The sequence below is a fragment of the Amphiura filiformis genome, chromosome 3 (assembly GCF_039555335.1).
Source record: "Amphiura filiformis chromosome 3, Afil_fr2py, whole genome shotgun sequence".
NCBI lineage: Eukaryota > Metazoa > Echinodermata > Ophiuroidea > Amphilepidida > Amphiuridae > Amphiura > Amphiura filiformis.
This window is the reverse complement of record NC_092630.1, coordinates 25,320,759-25,335,886: the sequence shown is the minus strand read 5'-3', so window position 1 is coordinate 25,335,886 and position 15,128 is coordinate 25,320,759. Positions and strand designations below refer to the sequence as shown.

Sequence of the window (15,128 nt, the reverse complement as noted above, 5' to 3'; positions counted from 1 at the left end):
TGAGAATAAACGATAGGAATTTTTGTTTTTACTATTCCTCCACCGTGTGATAGACGACAAGCAGGTCAAATATTTTTATCGTATGAAACGACTTCCAATTCTAAAATCACGAAGGGCGTTATATATTCCTCTTAGATACACAACAACGGCAGATTGTACTTGATGAGCTGCTGTCCAAGTGCAATGGTTGCCGTGTGTCATATTTATTCATTCTGTTGAAATATTTAAAAAAAAAATATTTAAAACTTTTTCGCTCCATTGTTGAAATGACCAAGAAAATGAAAAAAGTTTAATCCCTCCAAGCGATGAAAGTCAAAATTTTCGCGCATTTCAGCACAAAATCAATTGAAAGAACATTTTAAGACCGATATTTAACTTTTGGTAACCAGAATTAATTAGTGGAAGGCCTTATTTGTCCAAAATTCCGCGCGCAATTTTTTCAAGAATTGAGGGGGGGGGGGGGGCCATTATGTATCCTTAACCCTGAGCGCCACAATCGCCACTGGGCCTTTTTTTAGCAAAGTAGTTTGAAATTGGGACTCCTCAAAAACGGTCCCATGTCCTATCCTTTAGCCTGTATCTTGTTCAAGGATGGAAATTCATTGGGTTTGAATGACACCCAGGATTATAATTGACAAACCACTTGCAGAAAATGTTTCATGGCAGCTATTATGTCCCTGTGCACTTCCATTTCAAATCATTACACTTCCTGATGTTATTGCAAGAACGACAAGTAGACGATTAAAGTCTTTGATTAATAGCCAACACTGATTGAACAGTGTAATGCAAATATTATGATACATGCATGTGTGGGTAGCGTTCCGGACCGGGCATTATCATTACGACCTTAAGTTAAGAGGCGGAGTGGGCATGGTGGGTGTACTACCTGGTTGTCATTACGCAAAGCGCAGATGTCTTTCAACAGATGTATGAAAAACACATAGTGCATCTAATCCTATAAATTAACCAATGGTCATTAGATTGATGAAACGAAGTGATTGATTACACCAGAACGGCTTGTTTTGGTATGCCAATCCGGATATGTAGAGGTGGCAACTGGGGATAACTGCGACAGCTCTAAATGGATATCATCAATTATTTATCTCGCCTCTGACATGATCTATGTTCTTAATGTTTGCTAAAATCGTAAGAGGATATCTGGTTACGAAAATGTGGTAATTGAAAAGATAAACGGGGGACGTGCGGCATATGCATTAACGATGTTGCTGGTGTCATTGAAAATGATTATGTTGGATATAACAATAAGTAGTGTGCAAAATATCGAGGAAAAGACTTGGTTAAAGTGTTCGTAGAAGCTTGTAGACTTGTGGTGAAAAATCAGTCCATGTGAAGTCAAAACAAATGCATGGGCTTTAGCTTAATTGACCAAAGAGACGCATCACAAATCTTGGGTGACGTCCATTCATGTTTTATTTATTTTATCCAAGTTTACACACCTCAAGATTAGAGGACACTTGTTTTGTCGCTGTGCCCTGATAGCTGAACTCATCTGCCGAAGTGGGTAATATACGACCGGCCGTATCTGGTATGCGAGATCCTTGCTGAAAAAATATCATCACAAACGACTTTTGTCGGTTGGTAATTAAACCCCTATACACCGATAGCGATGGCAGCTTGCACTGGTAACATTACCAAATTCTGGATGGGACTACTTGTGCACCAGATCACCGCCGGTAAATATTCTGCAGTTCATTGGAACTGGAAGAGTTACACGCAAATTGTCATGGCTATTATTGGCATCGTCGGTAATTCACTAGTTATCTGTGTTTACCTACGCAAACTTCGATTCCACATAGCTACGAATACGCTGATTCTTAACCTAGCCGTAGCTGATCTTCTTGGCTCCATCTTCATCATACCGCTTCCGAAAGTGACTCAAATTGGCGAGGGTCCATTCAGTGAGATTTACTGTAGTTTGGCCTGGTCTGGTGTACTGCTGTGGATTGCCATAGTGGCCTCTATCTACACTTTAACAATGCTATCGGTGGAAAGATATTTAGCTGTGATTTACCCCATCAAGTATAGATTGTTGTTCGTCGGTGCTCGCCCAAAAATAGTCATAATATCAATCTGGATCTTGAGTGCTTTTGTTAATTTATATATAACATTTGTTGCTAAAAATTCAAACGGTATCTGTATAGTGAAATGGCCGAATCCAGCATTCCAAGCCATTTTTGGAGTATTCTTATTCCTAGCCGAGTTCTTCATCCCGATGCTAATAATGTTAGTTTCTCACGTACGTACCATATTTTCTCTGAGAACGCAAGCGGAGACAATTCTGCGAAGTGGGTCTGCCCGCAACAGCCCGTCAATGGCTTTGCTACGCACACGAAGGAAAGTCATAGAAACTTTATTTGTTGTTGTTGTAACTTTCATCATATGCTGGTTGCCTGATCAGCTAGCATATATGTTATACAATATTGGGGTACTTGAAACTGAATATTTATCAACTCATCTCTATGAATTCTTTGTTCTGTTAGCTTTTCTAAATTCATGTGTTAATCCAATTATTTATACTTTTAAAAATAAAGAATTTCGTCATTCTTTGAAAGTTCTGCTTCGAGTGCGTAAAAGAAATCAAATTCATGCAACTAACGATAATCCAATAGTTGACATTAGATCGACCGCCAAATAATAGAATACTGATAACCATCTCGCCGCCAGTTCCGATCAGGACATGTGACATTGATGAACAAGTTTCTTGTAACCAGTTGGAATTAGGTTCAAAACGATCTTTAGCTTTGTGGAAATGTTTCTGTAGGCCTGGGTAATTGGACCTCGCCCATTTCTAAAAATAGGGAGCGTGATTAACCTATATATTATTATACTGGTATCTCTTCCGAGCGGCACAAAAGAACAACTGTATATTCTGGAGTTAATGCGAATTGCCCCGTGGTACCTTATGGAGGACATGATTTTATTTAAATAAGGATGACTCTATCATGATTGGCGTCGTAATGAATACCCTCTATACTGATAACCACCTCGCCGTCAGTTCCGATCAGGACATGCGACATTGATGAACAAGTCTTGTCACCAGTTTGAACCAAACTCTTCAAAAAAGTTACGTATAGAGAGTTTGCGAAATGAAATTTGAAAATTTACTTCAACTTCCACGGCAACAGCAAATATATTGATTGAATGTCTTGCTCAGATTAACTGCAACGTGAACGTCAGATTGGTTACTGCACCAACAACGTCAGGTCGCTTAAACTTGGTATATGTGTATCAATGGGGGATCAAAATAAGGGCATGTGTAAGCGACTGCATTCCCGGACTGCATCAAACTTTCTCCCTTTTGTTTAGTCAAGTGGGTTATTGGTAACACTTCAGGACAAAAGGCTCTGGTTTAGGCGCTTCGTGTGAATAAACATGAATAAACTCACAAGGCGATGAGCTTCTTATGCCCGAACCTAGCGATAAATGAACTCTGTAAATTTGATATTTTCATTTGCCAACACAAAGCGTAATGAAACACCAATTATTTTCTTCCATTCCCCTCCTTCTCAATCTCTCCCCTCCATCTATTGTTCTCTCAAACTTTACCCCCTTGCTACAAATCCATTCGAAACAAATTATGTTTGGAATACATGTATACAGAGTACAGACATCAAAGCAAAAACCAGTATGTGACACATTTTGTTATTGTTATTTTCTTCTTTTAATAATCTGTTCCTCACAGAAAAAAATAAATTGAACATCTTTGTGGATTACTATTTACAAACATGATGATGTTACTTATTTTTATATATACATTTTTAAACAAAAGTACTGGTTTGCTACCGTTAACTTATACGGTAGACGAACGGTTCACAAGCAGCTTGAGTGAAAGGAATTTGTACTTGCTTGAAGATTGGATCATTTGAAGGAAAACAAGGACTCAATCAGAGACTACCTGAAGACCAAGTTTTTTTCTTCTCACTATGAGTCAAAATGATCCTATTGTCAGTGACATACCATTATGACATGGTACTAATACCATTTGGTCTAATACCATTTGGTCTAATATCCATTTTGTCTACATCCATTTCGTCTAAACCCATTAGGTCTATATCCACTACGTCCAATAATAATTTGGTTATTAGACCAAACGGTTATTAGACCAAACGGTTATTGAAGAAATATTAGACCAAATGGTTATTAGACTATATGGTTAGTAGACATACCGGTTATTAGACCAAACAATATTAGACTAAATAGACATTAGACTATACCAAATGGCAATAGACCAAATAACATTACATTACCTATACACTAAAACGTATATGCTTAGATCTATATTTAAGAATAATATTAATTTTGTAAAGTTGTTTTGAACTATGTTGCTATTTACAGAAAAATCTTAACATACTATACGCACTAAGGAGAATTGCTATTATTGTATACAAAGTAGGACAAAAGGGTATTGTAATAGAGGACAAAAGAGCATTGTATAAGATCCCACTAATTTCTTTTGCGCTTTAGAAGCTAAAGAAGCAGTTGTAACATGGAGACTAGTATTCAATCACGAAATGTTTAATAGTGTATAATAATAGTGGTACCAGAAATGACAATAATGTAATAGTAAGAGAATAATAGTGGCGGAATCAGTGATAGTGAAAATATCATCAGTAGTTGGTCAGCTGGACATTTTGGTGGTCAAAGATTGCTGTTAAAGTAGTAGCAAGAACTGCTGCGGCAATAGTAACATGCAGCAGTAGAAGTCGAAGGTTCTTGTAATTTTAAGTCGTATAAGTCGTAGCAGTAGTAAATTGAGGAAGCATATTATAATTAAAGTGCCATTAAAAGGAAAAATAGTTTGGTCGTAGTTTCGAAGAAAGTGAAATAAAAATGTCCGATAGTAGCATCATGAAATTAAACAGTGTTTCTAAAATTGAAGAAAAGAAAACCAAAACATTGGTAAGTAAATATTCTTACTTTCTAACGAACATAAAAGCAACTTTAACCCGACCAGCAGGGAAATGTTTTTATCCTAATATATAAGCTATAAGCACCCACGAACTATGAGTCATTTTAAACAAGATATAGTGAAGTTTTTCTTACGCATCTCAGAGTGCAAATTAATATCATTATTACACCTAGTTACTTAAATGTTAGGTCAATTTCACAATCATCTTTGCCTTAATAAAATACAGTGAGTAAATTAATGCTGGTTTCATACTTTCTGCCGCTTGCCGCTGAGCGGCATAACGCTTCATCATGCCGCTTGTACTTTTCTGCAAGCGGAGCGGCACACCGCTGAGTAAGACAGCGGCATGACTCTGAAAGCTACTCTTGCCGCTCAGCACCGCTCCAAAATCGTATTTTGTTCTCATACGTCAGAGCGGCACCGCTCCGAGTTGACTTCTAGCTGAATTCAACTCCCAGCGGTGCGGCAAAACGGTGGAGTGATCGATATATCGGCTTGCCGCTGGTCACCGCTAGCGTTTTAGTGAGATTGCGCAGTGAAGTAAAATCATCTTCAGAGCGACAAAGCGGCAAGCGGCAGGAAAGTATGAAACCAGCATAAGAGTAATTTTCTATTTACCAGGTTTAGAGAGAATACGATAAAAATGTTTTACAAACATTAACCACATACAATGTTGGTGGAATTTCGTTAGCTTGCAATGACATGAAAAACGACAAGCGTTTGAAATTGTTGAATATCAAACTCATTTCATTATGAAACTATAGATGCATAAAATGTTGCAAGAATATTATAGATATATACCAAAACACGGTCTAGCACCTGTCATTTTTATATAAATTGTACACAGTCAATATATGTATAAAAATGGGTTTTGCACGGGATTTTTATGGAATAAACAACATTGATTACATTTGACACTGTACTAAAATTGCCAGGACGAATAACCAAGACCCTATTATATAATGTCCATGTAAAATCGTGCGTGACATTCAGTATTTTATCAAATGTAATTTTTGCCGTCCATTTACAGTGCATATTAATTATAGGTACTGGTGCATGAGTGACAAAGGTGTCACTGTTGAGTGCTCGCTTTGTTAATTAAGCCTATTTTATGACATTAAAATCCGAGTGTGGTTCCAAATGTCATTGATTATGATATAAAACAACAAACTATTAAAAAGTAACGTATGAATGGGGAACATCGACTTATTATTCCATTAGTCGTAATATCTCGGTGTTAAACACACAACTTGAAAAAATAACATGTAAATATATGTTGGAATGAAAAACTATAAAATGAATTTACTAATAAGCCTAAGTGAAGTTGTTCATCTCCATAATTTCCGCTGCCATAAAATTACTACTACCGTTTTCTTCTGATAAGTGGAATGCATGGACATCGTAGAAATCACCAATTCAAGTGTACATTTGTAATAATGCGTTATAGTTTTCACATACTGGCGAACCATGGATTACTATAAACCGTCCCTTTGTATAATGCTGACTGTAGAGGGCAGTGTTATTGAATTTGTTTGCAGTGTAATAGTCACTACTTGCGCTCGGTAAATCGCACAAAACACTTCACATGTTACATATAGGGACGGTTTATAGTAACTTAATATTCATCATCAAGTTGACTTGCTCTCTGATGGTAGTTTACCTTCGCCCATTGCCGTCCGCCATATTGGTCATTGCCGTATATCCCCCTATCAGACTCCTCGGTAATTCGTCTTAAAGTTCGTTGCCTGAAAGCCTCTGTAAGTATAAAGTTATTATGAAAGGGTGTTTTATAATGATGTTATAATAACAATTTTTTTTGCACAGAAGTAAATCGCTATGATTCTAATGACCAATATACATTCGGCCCAGAGATATGTACAAGTCAACAGTAAGTGAACAGAGTTTGGTACAACACGACAGCAGCAGAAGATACATTCTGAAAGATTGTCCTTATTTAATATACTGACCACTTAGGAAGGACTTATTGTCACATTTTGTTTTGTTTCTTATATTATAGACTACGCTATCTCAATTTCCAAAACATAAGCAAACGTCAATAATATTAGTAGCCCAACTACTATCTACTATAACCCTACGACATTAATAATCTATTTAAATGTAATTTGCACACAACTTACCAGCATTTCGTACACTGACAGTTCGCAGCACTGATCGTCTAACTGATGGTCCTCTATTAGTATATGGGGTTTGGTCATCGTACAGTACTGATTCATCGCTAGCATTACTACGTCCAGATCCTTGTCTATCAATATCATGACCCGGAACTTGTAACCCTGAAAAAAAGAAAGAAATAGAGTTAAAAGCTCCTGTAAATTAACTGCGATCTTGCCAGCTGTACCTTGTTTAGTATTGCATTTGTTTTGCTTTTTGCATTTCCTCAATCCTGGCCCTTCTTTCTTTCTTTCTTTCTAATAGTTGGATCTTCTTATGGATTCAAATTGGCGATAACCTATTGACCATCTCGGTAAATCCCATAAGCCTTTGCAAGTACACCTGAGAACTCGTCATTTGACGTCACGCCGATCTGCGCCGATGCGCACGTCGTTTATCGAACATCGCTACTGTGCATTGCAAGTCGGCGTGCCGTCAAATGACGAGTTCTCAGGTGTACTCGCAAAGGCTTATGGGATTTACCGAAAAGGTCAATTGAAAGGGCATCTGACTCGTTGATTACACCTTATAAAAGGTTAAGTGTTGATCTATCATATTTAACTTCATAAAATAAATGTAATTGTTATGTTTATCTAATATTTTGTAAATGTTGTGACGGATTATCATTGTGTGGGCAGTGCCTTAAAAACCGTAGCAGAAAGACCAGCGAAAAAAACCTAATCACTAGTCATATCTGTCATCCTAATCTTTCACCTGTTCTAACCAGTCAATAGTACAATAGCACCAAGCCCTATTGTGCTTTAAGAATATGATGGCGAATATATATGACCAGCGACTTTTTTTTCGCTGGTCTTTCTGCTGCGGTTTTTTCAGGCAATGTCCACGTAATGATTGCAATTCTATCTGACTTAGATGTACAGCTGAAAAACAGTGAGATATAAAACTAGCATTAATCTCCCATAGTAAAGTAAAAAAATGCACGGGGCCTTAAATTTCAAGCGCTCCACTAAACCTACCATTGTCAGTGTCTTGCCAGCTATATCTTGTTTGGTATCCCATTTGTTTTGCTTTTTGTGTTTCTTCTATCCTGGCCCTTCTGCCGTCTTTCTTCTCATTCTCTTTCTCATAGTTGGATCTTCTCGGATGTTTCTTGGCCCATTTGCGACTAGCAGATCGTCCCATTTCACTCTTTTCTATCTGCCCTGCCGTTCGGTAAACATGAAGTAGTTTTTCTGCATCTGCCATAACTGAAGTGGATAAAGGTAAAATCGTGTTAACTATGGACATAAAAAGGTAAAAAACCCAAAAACATGTGTTTACGTAATTTTAATCAGTCTACGTGGCCTATATACATAACTTTATTTTAAACCAAACATGACAACTACATTCTTAATGTGGTTGATTGGCGGGTTCATATATTGAACCAATTGAAGCTATGATCATAAATTCAAATAATGCTTAAATACTGTTAACCCAGAATGATACCGTATCGAGTCACTTATTTATATGACTTACTTCTCTCATTATTCTGCCGTAAAGCAGGAAGCACCACAACACAAATCCAACACGGCGTCTCGAAGTCATTGACAGCGTCCTTGACAAAGCTGAGAGATACAACACTCAGATTCTTCAACCTCTGGCCATCTATTTCTGTTGCGTTTGTCTTGCTGATCTCAAGGGCTAGTTGCACTTTATACTCTTTGATGTCAAAAACCTGAAACAGTACATTAATTTGACATTGTTACTTCTGGATATCATCTAAAAAATTATATGCATAATTCACAGTCCACAATGATCACCATATCAGAGGTCCATTTCATTAAACTTTTAACCATTCGTAACTCTAGTAACCGTTCGTAAAGTTACGAATACCCAATACGTAACTTTACGAAGGGTCCCTGTAGTATTAATGCCATAGTGAAATGAAACTTACGACTCGTCGTAAGTTACGAATGATTTTGAGACTTACGAAGTTTCGTAAAGTTTAGTGAAATGGACCCCAGGGAAGGAGTAACAAGCCAAGTTAAGCGGAGTAACCTCTTGATAGGGAAGGCTTGGATCAGACGCAACAAATAAGTGGTCAAAATCTTCAGCAAGATTTAACAAAACTATACCAACATGTTCACTGCAAACCAAGTTCTTGTTTACTTTCAAAAGACCTTACATAACCATTATATAACTGCTTCTAATGTTCTTAAAAGAACTTTTCCAAAATACAGAACTTTCAGAAAAGTGTAGGCTCTACTTTTTGATAACGTCATCTCACCTTCACGGGTTTATTCTGTTCAAGATGCCCCATATTCTTAACAACTTCCGCTGACAAGCAATGCTTTTCCGGTTCAAAGGCACCTTTCACGAAGACCTCGTTTTTGCCAAGTTTAGTTGCCCATACACTCCCCTCCTGATCGACCTCTAGTTGAACTCCCTTTCCTATATGTTGTCTTATACGGGATGTCTGCTCATCTCGGAGAGGATTGTGTAGTGCTCCGAAGCCGAGTCTGAGAATTGGAAAGGAAGAGGAGGAAATTTGAGATTAGGTTGTAGTTTTTTCTTAGGTCATCTCGGTTGATAAAGAAGAGGAACACGTTGTTCATGCATAATTGGTGATCTGGTAAAGATCGGGTGTTTCAAGGTATTCTCAATTATATTTGCATTGCTAAGGCGATGCATTAAAGAGACTCTCTTAAGAGAGAAACCCTGTGTAAAACTGTGCAACTGTCATCATTTCTAAAAACAGACGTTGATTTGCAATTTTTCTAGAATATGTTCTTAAAAATCAAGCATTCGGTCTCGTGGTTTTTAAGCAAGGTAATACATGACTCAGAGGATGATTTAAGTACTACCCACCATCCCACTGGGTTTACTGTGCAGCAGGCGAGCAGTGTGAGTAACATGACACCACTGCTTCGCTATGCTGCATAGAAGTGCATGGTTAAATTTGAATTTGTACAGTTATATTTACATAAAAAACGATGTGAAGATGCTGGCCGATTTCACATTTTATGTTATCTACAGAAGGTGTGAATTATCCTTTAAACACACATCACTTTTGTTCTGAAATCGACCAAGTAATAATGACACACTCACAATTCTAAAACAACATCTTTTGCACAGAGTTCAATGGGATTTGAAAAGTAAAGTGGCAGTTGAAACTCGACTGATAACACTTTCGCAGTGCATGATGGGGCTTCCTAAAATCATCCTCTGCACATGACTAATCTGCACACCGATCTTTTGTTTAAAACTCTGTATAAATAATTCAGTTACAATCAATTACAGGTTGATACAATCCTGTATTTTTCATAAGTTAGGGTCATTAATGTTGGAAATAGATATGAAGACAACAGATGTGTCACGCTTTTCCCCTCTTTCAAATTTGGTAACGTTGAGTTGGTAACGAGAAGCAAATGGAAGAGATGTTCTATCTGGTCAACCAAAACATTGAGAAAATGTTTTATTATTCCTTACCTGCCGGGATACTGGAATTTGTAGCCATCGATGACAACCGCGGGTGATTTGATGTTGAAGTCCATCAGTCGACATTTCTTCTCCATAAAATAGATTTTGACCCAAGCTTCAGGATCTAATCTTGGTAATTCGTGCTCCAAACTCGATAAGATTTCCTGAAAAAAGGAGAAATAAGGGTAAAGTATACATAAGACATAGAATAAGACACAAGTCCATATAGGTATACATTCATTGTGTGTGTATACTTCTGCATTTTAGAAATAAAACATATCTGTTCCACTATAGAAATATAGATTGAGTTCAAACAGTAACAATGAGCCAACCTTATCCCACCTTTATGTATAAAATGACGTCTTTTTTTTATACATGCTCATTGCTACTGTTTGAAATCAATCTACATTTGCTATAGTGCAACAGATTTGTTTTCCTTCTTTAAATAAAAAGTATTTTAAGGATTGCTTTATACAAGTTTACCAGGATCATGCAAATTCCAAATATATCATTATGATAATATTAGCTCTCTGTCTATTTACAATGGCTTTAGATATAGAGGTTCTTCGTGGAAATCTGACGCATATGTTGCTGTGTTTTGAATCGGAAAGTCCTTCATTAAGCGATTATCCTGACCTGACCTGAACTAGTGGTGCGATAAATTAGCTTGATTTTAAAACAAATATTCAGGTGTCTTAAAAAATATCAGTGGAATATAGAAAAGTTGCATATGCCCTACGTTTCGAATACAGCTGAAATAAAGTCAAATTTCTGACCATTCTACCATGTTAACACGAAAAAATAAAAACACCCAATAGCAAAAAGAAAAAAGAAAAACAAAACAAAAACGAAAAACAAATGCGGTAACTTGTTCGCTTTTCATTATTCATTATTTTTCTAAGTTACATTATCAATCAAAATGCGAAAATTAATCTTCATTCTTCAGTACCACTGGTTATTGTTTTTGTTCAATATATAACTCAATCAAAATCTAAGTGACAATTCCTTGACACCCACTAACCTCTTCAATCATGCTCTTCTTCACGGGTATCTGTGAGCGGTCAGTAACACTGCCATTGGGACTCTCTCCGTAACTGAACCGTTTTGGCATGGTTGGTGGTGGAACTTTCCTCTTTGGTTCTTGTTGGTGATCTATAACCTTCTGCCTTGCGTCTGTCTTAGCTCGAAGCTCACCATAGAGCATCTGCAGAGAAGAAGAAAACATTTCAGGATAGACTATTAGTATTAGAAAGTGAGAGGTCCTATAGGAGATACAGTCCATTAAACATGACAAAAAATTCAATAGAAATAAAAAAATTCTGCAGGAAATAATTGATATTTGAAGAACAAAGCAAGGTGCCTTCCTAACATGTATGGTATGATTTTAATAGTACATCAAATTTGGAATATCCCAGAAAGGTATTTTGTTAACTTTATGCTCATTTTGTGACAGCTTTCTGGTTCTGAGCCCTCGATATGAACATTTGTTTTTGCAAGTGTGGGAGAGCAGACTGTAGTGGTCAGTGGACAGAAGTGAAGCAAAAAGATGGACAGGAAATATGAGGTAAAAAGTTCGGAAGCTGCTGACCAGTGGCTGATTGATGGACTCTGTCTTAGTAATTGGAATTAAGCTTGAGAGCAAAGACTTGATGCGTGACTTAAGTCCACCCTTTTCATCGGATTTGTTCAAAAGTACTGAAGAAAGCTTTATCTTTGACACATCTTTTGACAGCAGTGTACAGAACAAATTAAAGCCAATTCACCATGTCCACTGCACCTATATATAGACACAGATACTAATAATTAAAATATATCACAACCACGAACCACCGCAACCAGAATCAGCCTGAATTTGATCACCTGACACTTACAGACTTAAATATATATTTTGAAGTCACGGACATCACTGAATTGTAAGAGCACAACGAAGTCCACCGATTTGATCCAACTTGACTGTTAGTAAGAACATCGGTAATAAACCATTTGAAAATTCAAAAATGCCGGCAATATATATGAGATACAAAAGGAAACGGGTTAAGTCATGAACTCGAAAGCCGGCCGGTGATAGCAATCCACATAGCCACATAGTCACACAGTGACGAATGTGACTATGCCGACTATCAGTGATCTTCGTGACAGATGTATTCACAAAGCGTGACCTGTTCTCTACTCCAGAGACAGTGATTGCACCCTGGTACTGTAGATATTGCAAACGCAGCTAAAAAGTCTGTTTGCTTGTTAAATGCACTCAAGACAGAGATCCGGGACAGAGATATCTTAAGAACCAACATTCAAAGCTAGACACAGGAGCTAGACATGTTTGCCTGTTCGAGTCGTATAGTCATTCACAAGCATTTGTCGCTATAAGGCACCGTTCACAAACACTTGTAAGGGGGGCTGATGCAAACAAATTTCATCGTGAAAATTTTTCGCCCCCTCCCCTTTACAGACCTCAAAAATGTTCAGGGCCCCCCTTTTTGCATCAGCCCCCCCCCTAACAAGTGTTTGTGAACGTCCCTAGCCTCGAAAACGTTGATTTACTTTTATATATAAAAAAAAAAAGGAAGATGCTTACTGGTAGGCCCTATATACTTAATATATTATGGTAAAACATTTATACCCGTCTAATTCTTAAAGTTTGAAAATAGATCCAGGGGTCGTTATCCTATATGACTATTCTATGAATCGGGGGAGGGACTCATGCTGGCCTATAGTCGTAGTAACTTAATAAGATATATGAATATATATACGTGCTAAGTGTCACCATGCGATGCTTTAGTTATATATAAGTTCACTGTCACCCGAAGACTCCCAATGTTCTTACAATTTTGACACTGAAAGACCCCATTTATTTCCCCCACCCCTATCCTCGGGCTACGAATTTGGTGTCGACAGCCGGCCGGCCGGCATGTTACTTCGCAGTGTCTTCTTCGGATAAGATATGCGCGGATTCTCTTGAGTATCCAACACCATGACATCCGTGAACACGTCAATAGTTTGAACTCAACATGAATAGATAAAGGTTCAAATAGAAAAGATAAATCTTCATAAGTAAGTAAAGCTTGGCGATTCCTAGTTATGATAACATAATATGTGAATAATGATAACGATGTGACTAAGTCAAATAGAAAATGAAATGGTCAAGGAAAACAAAATAATATAGGGCAAATAAAATAATGGTAAACGGGACAACTGAATGATAACAATAGATGAATCGCGTCATAGAGCAAATAATTTGAAGGAGATCAACTTAGACCCGGAACTTAGATAACAAATGATGATAAGTGAGAAAATAAAAATAAGAGAAATTAGTGAATACCACTCCATGTATATGTGTAGGTCTAAATGAACGGGCTCTTATTGTAACCATTTTTAAAAGCAAATATTTTTAAAAGAATTCTCCACGTTGATTAGTATAAAAATCGTACGCTCAACCTGAGCGTGTTGAGCTCCCCGGGGGAGAGACATGCCCTGTTTAAAATCTTGGCCCCTTTGTCCCATATGTTAAATGCTAGCGGACGTGTTTTTTTTGGGGGGGGGGGTAATATATTTTAAAGCCTTTGTGACCCATTTTTGAGACTAGAAACATTGATTGTGATAGAAGGAAATTGCGTCTGACGTCATGACAAAGGCGCGCCGTGATTGGTTGCTGACCTGCGCAGTATGGTATTTTTGGGCTGATTGACAGAACGTCATACGCAAACTAGTCTTTTTAATTCGGTCTTCAATTATAGCATGTGTATCACGGTGATGAGCAAAAAGCTACATTGAAGATGAGGCTAAAGCAAAATGCATCATCCACAAACTTGTCACCATGTAAACTACCATTGCACTAGCTGCCTTTTGACATTTGATTCTATTATTTTATTTTATTTTATTTTTAACTCTCAACTCAAGTTTTTATCTCTACATCACGTAAAGCTTAAAATATATTTTTTGTTATTAATGCTCAGGTTATGTGCTAAAATTAGCAACCAAATGTGCCGTAGATGTTCTTAAATGTCAACCGTGCAATATATCAATTTACGTGGAAGTGGTGAGGATTTAATGTCCATTGGTTTGTTTACGCATGAGTAAACTGGGTACCCGTTTCATGTTGATTTTCTTGTTGATTTTGATCAAGTTCAATGAAAGTAACTCGAACAAACAGAATTTTAATTTGCCTCATTTACGGTGAGAAAATGATGGTGGGAATGATTAAAATTGCTAAGAATAGTCCAGACATTCAATTATGACTTATTTCTTTGTAAACGTCACAATGAAAGCAATATTGGTTTTTTTTAGCAACTGCCTTGACTTATGCTATCCATGCTTAACTTCTTTTGCCATTGAGAAGTTAATCATGACTTATTCCTTTTAGATTCTTCAAACATAAATGACGGTCAAGCAAACTTGTTCGTCCCGTAAAATAAATTTCCGTGCATTTTTTCATTTACTATTTTTGCTTATTTACAAACATGATACAATACATACCAATTTGGACATACGATTTTGGAAATACAATCTCAATTCGAAAACAGTATTTTAAGGCGAGTCGGAGCAGTGCCTGAGCTAGCGGTGTTTGTACTCAAATAGTGAGAAAAATAAAGCCCACATATGGAAAGGT

General features: G+C 37.1%; 2 protein-coding genes across 2 annotated transcripts in view; one reads left to right on the top strand and one right to left on the bottom strand.

The window, feature by feature from the left end:
- Nucleotides 1-1,372: 1,372 nt before the first annotated feature.
- On the top strand, nt 1,373-2,656 carry LOC140147135 (somatostatin receptor type 4-like). Its single transcript, XM_072168914.1, has one exon. It carries the CDS (start codon nt 1,628-1,630, stop codon nt 2,654-2,656), a length of 1,029 nt encoding a protein of 342 aa, XP_072025015.1. The 5' UTR covers nt 1,373-1,627.
- A 3,548-nt stretch (nt 2,657-6,204) lies between these two features.
- Nucleotides 6,205-15,128, bottom strand: part of LOC140148269 (myosin-IIIb-like) — a 53,674-nt gene continuing 44,750 nt past the window's right edge. Inside the window, exons 19-25 of the mRNA XM_072170164.1 lie at nt 11,544-11,726; nt 10,532-10,686; nt 9,330-9,561; nt 8,579-8,777; nt 8,080-8,310; nt 7,069-7,224; nt 6,205-6,685 (exon numbers count right to left, since the gene is read on the bottom strand). Coding sequence (XP_072026265.1) covers nt 6,546-6,685; nt 7,069-7,224; nt 8,080-8,310; nt 8,579-8,777; nt 9,330-9,561; nt 10,532-10,686; nt 11,544-11,726 — 1,296 coding nt within the window. The 3' untranslated portion in view covers nt 6,205-6,545. The remainder of the gene's footprint in view (nt 6,686-7,068; nt 7,225-8,079; nt 8,311-8,578; nt 8,778-9,329; nt 9,562-10,531; nt 10,687-11,543; nt 11,727-15,128) is intronic.

Excerpts from the sequence above, each read along its gene's own strand:
- LOC140147135 (XM_072168914.1), top strand. The coding sequence starts at position 1,628 with ATGGCAGCTTGCACTGGTAACATTACCAAATTCTGGATGGGACTACTT.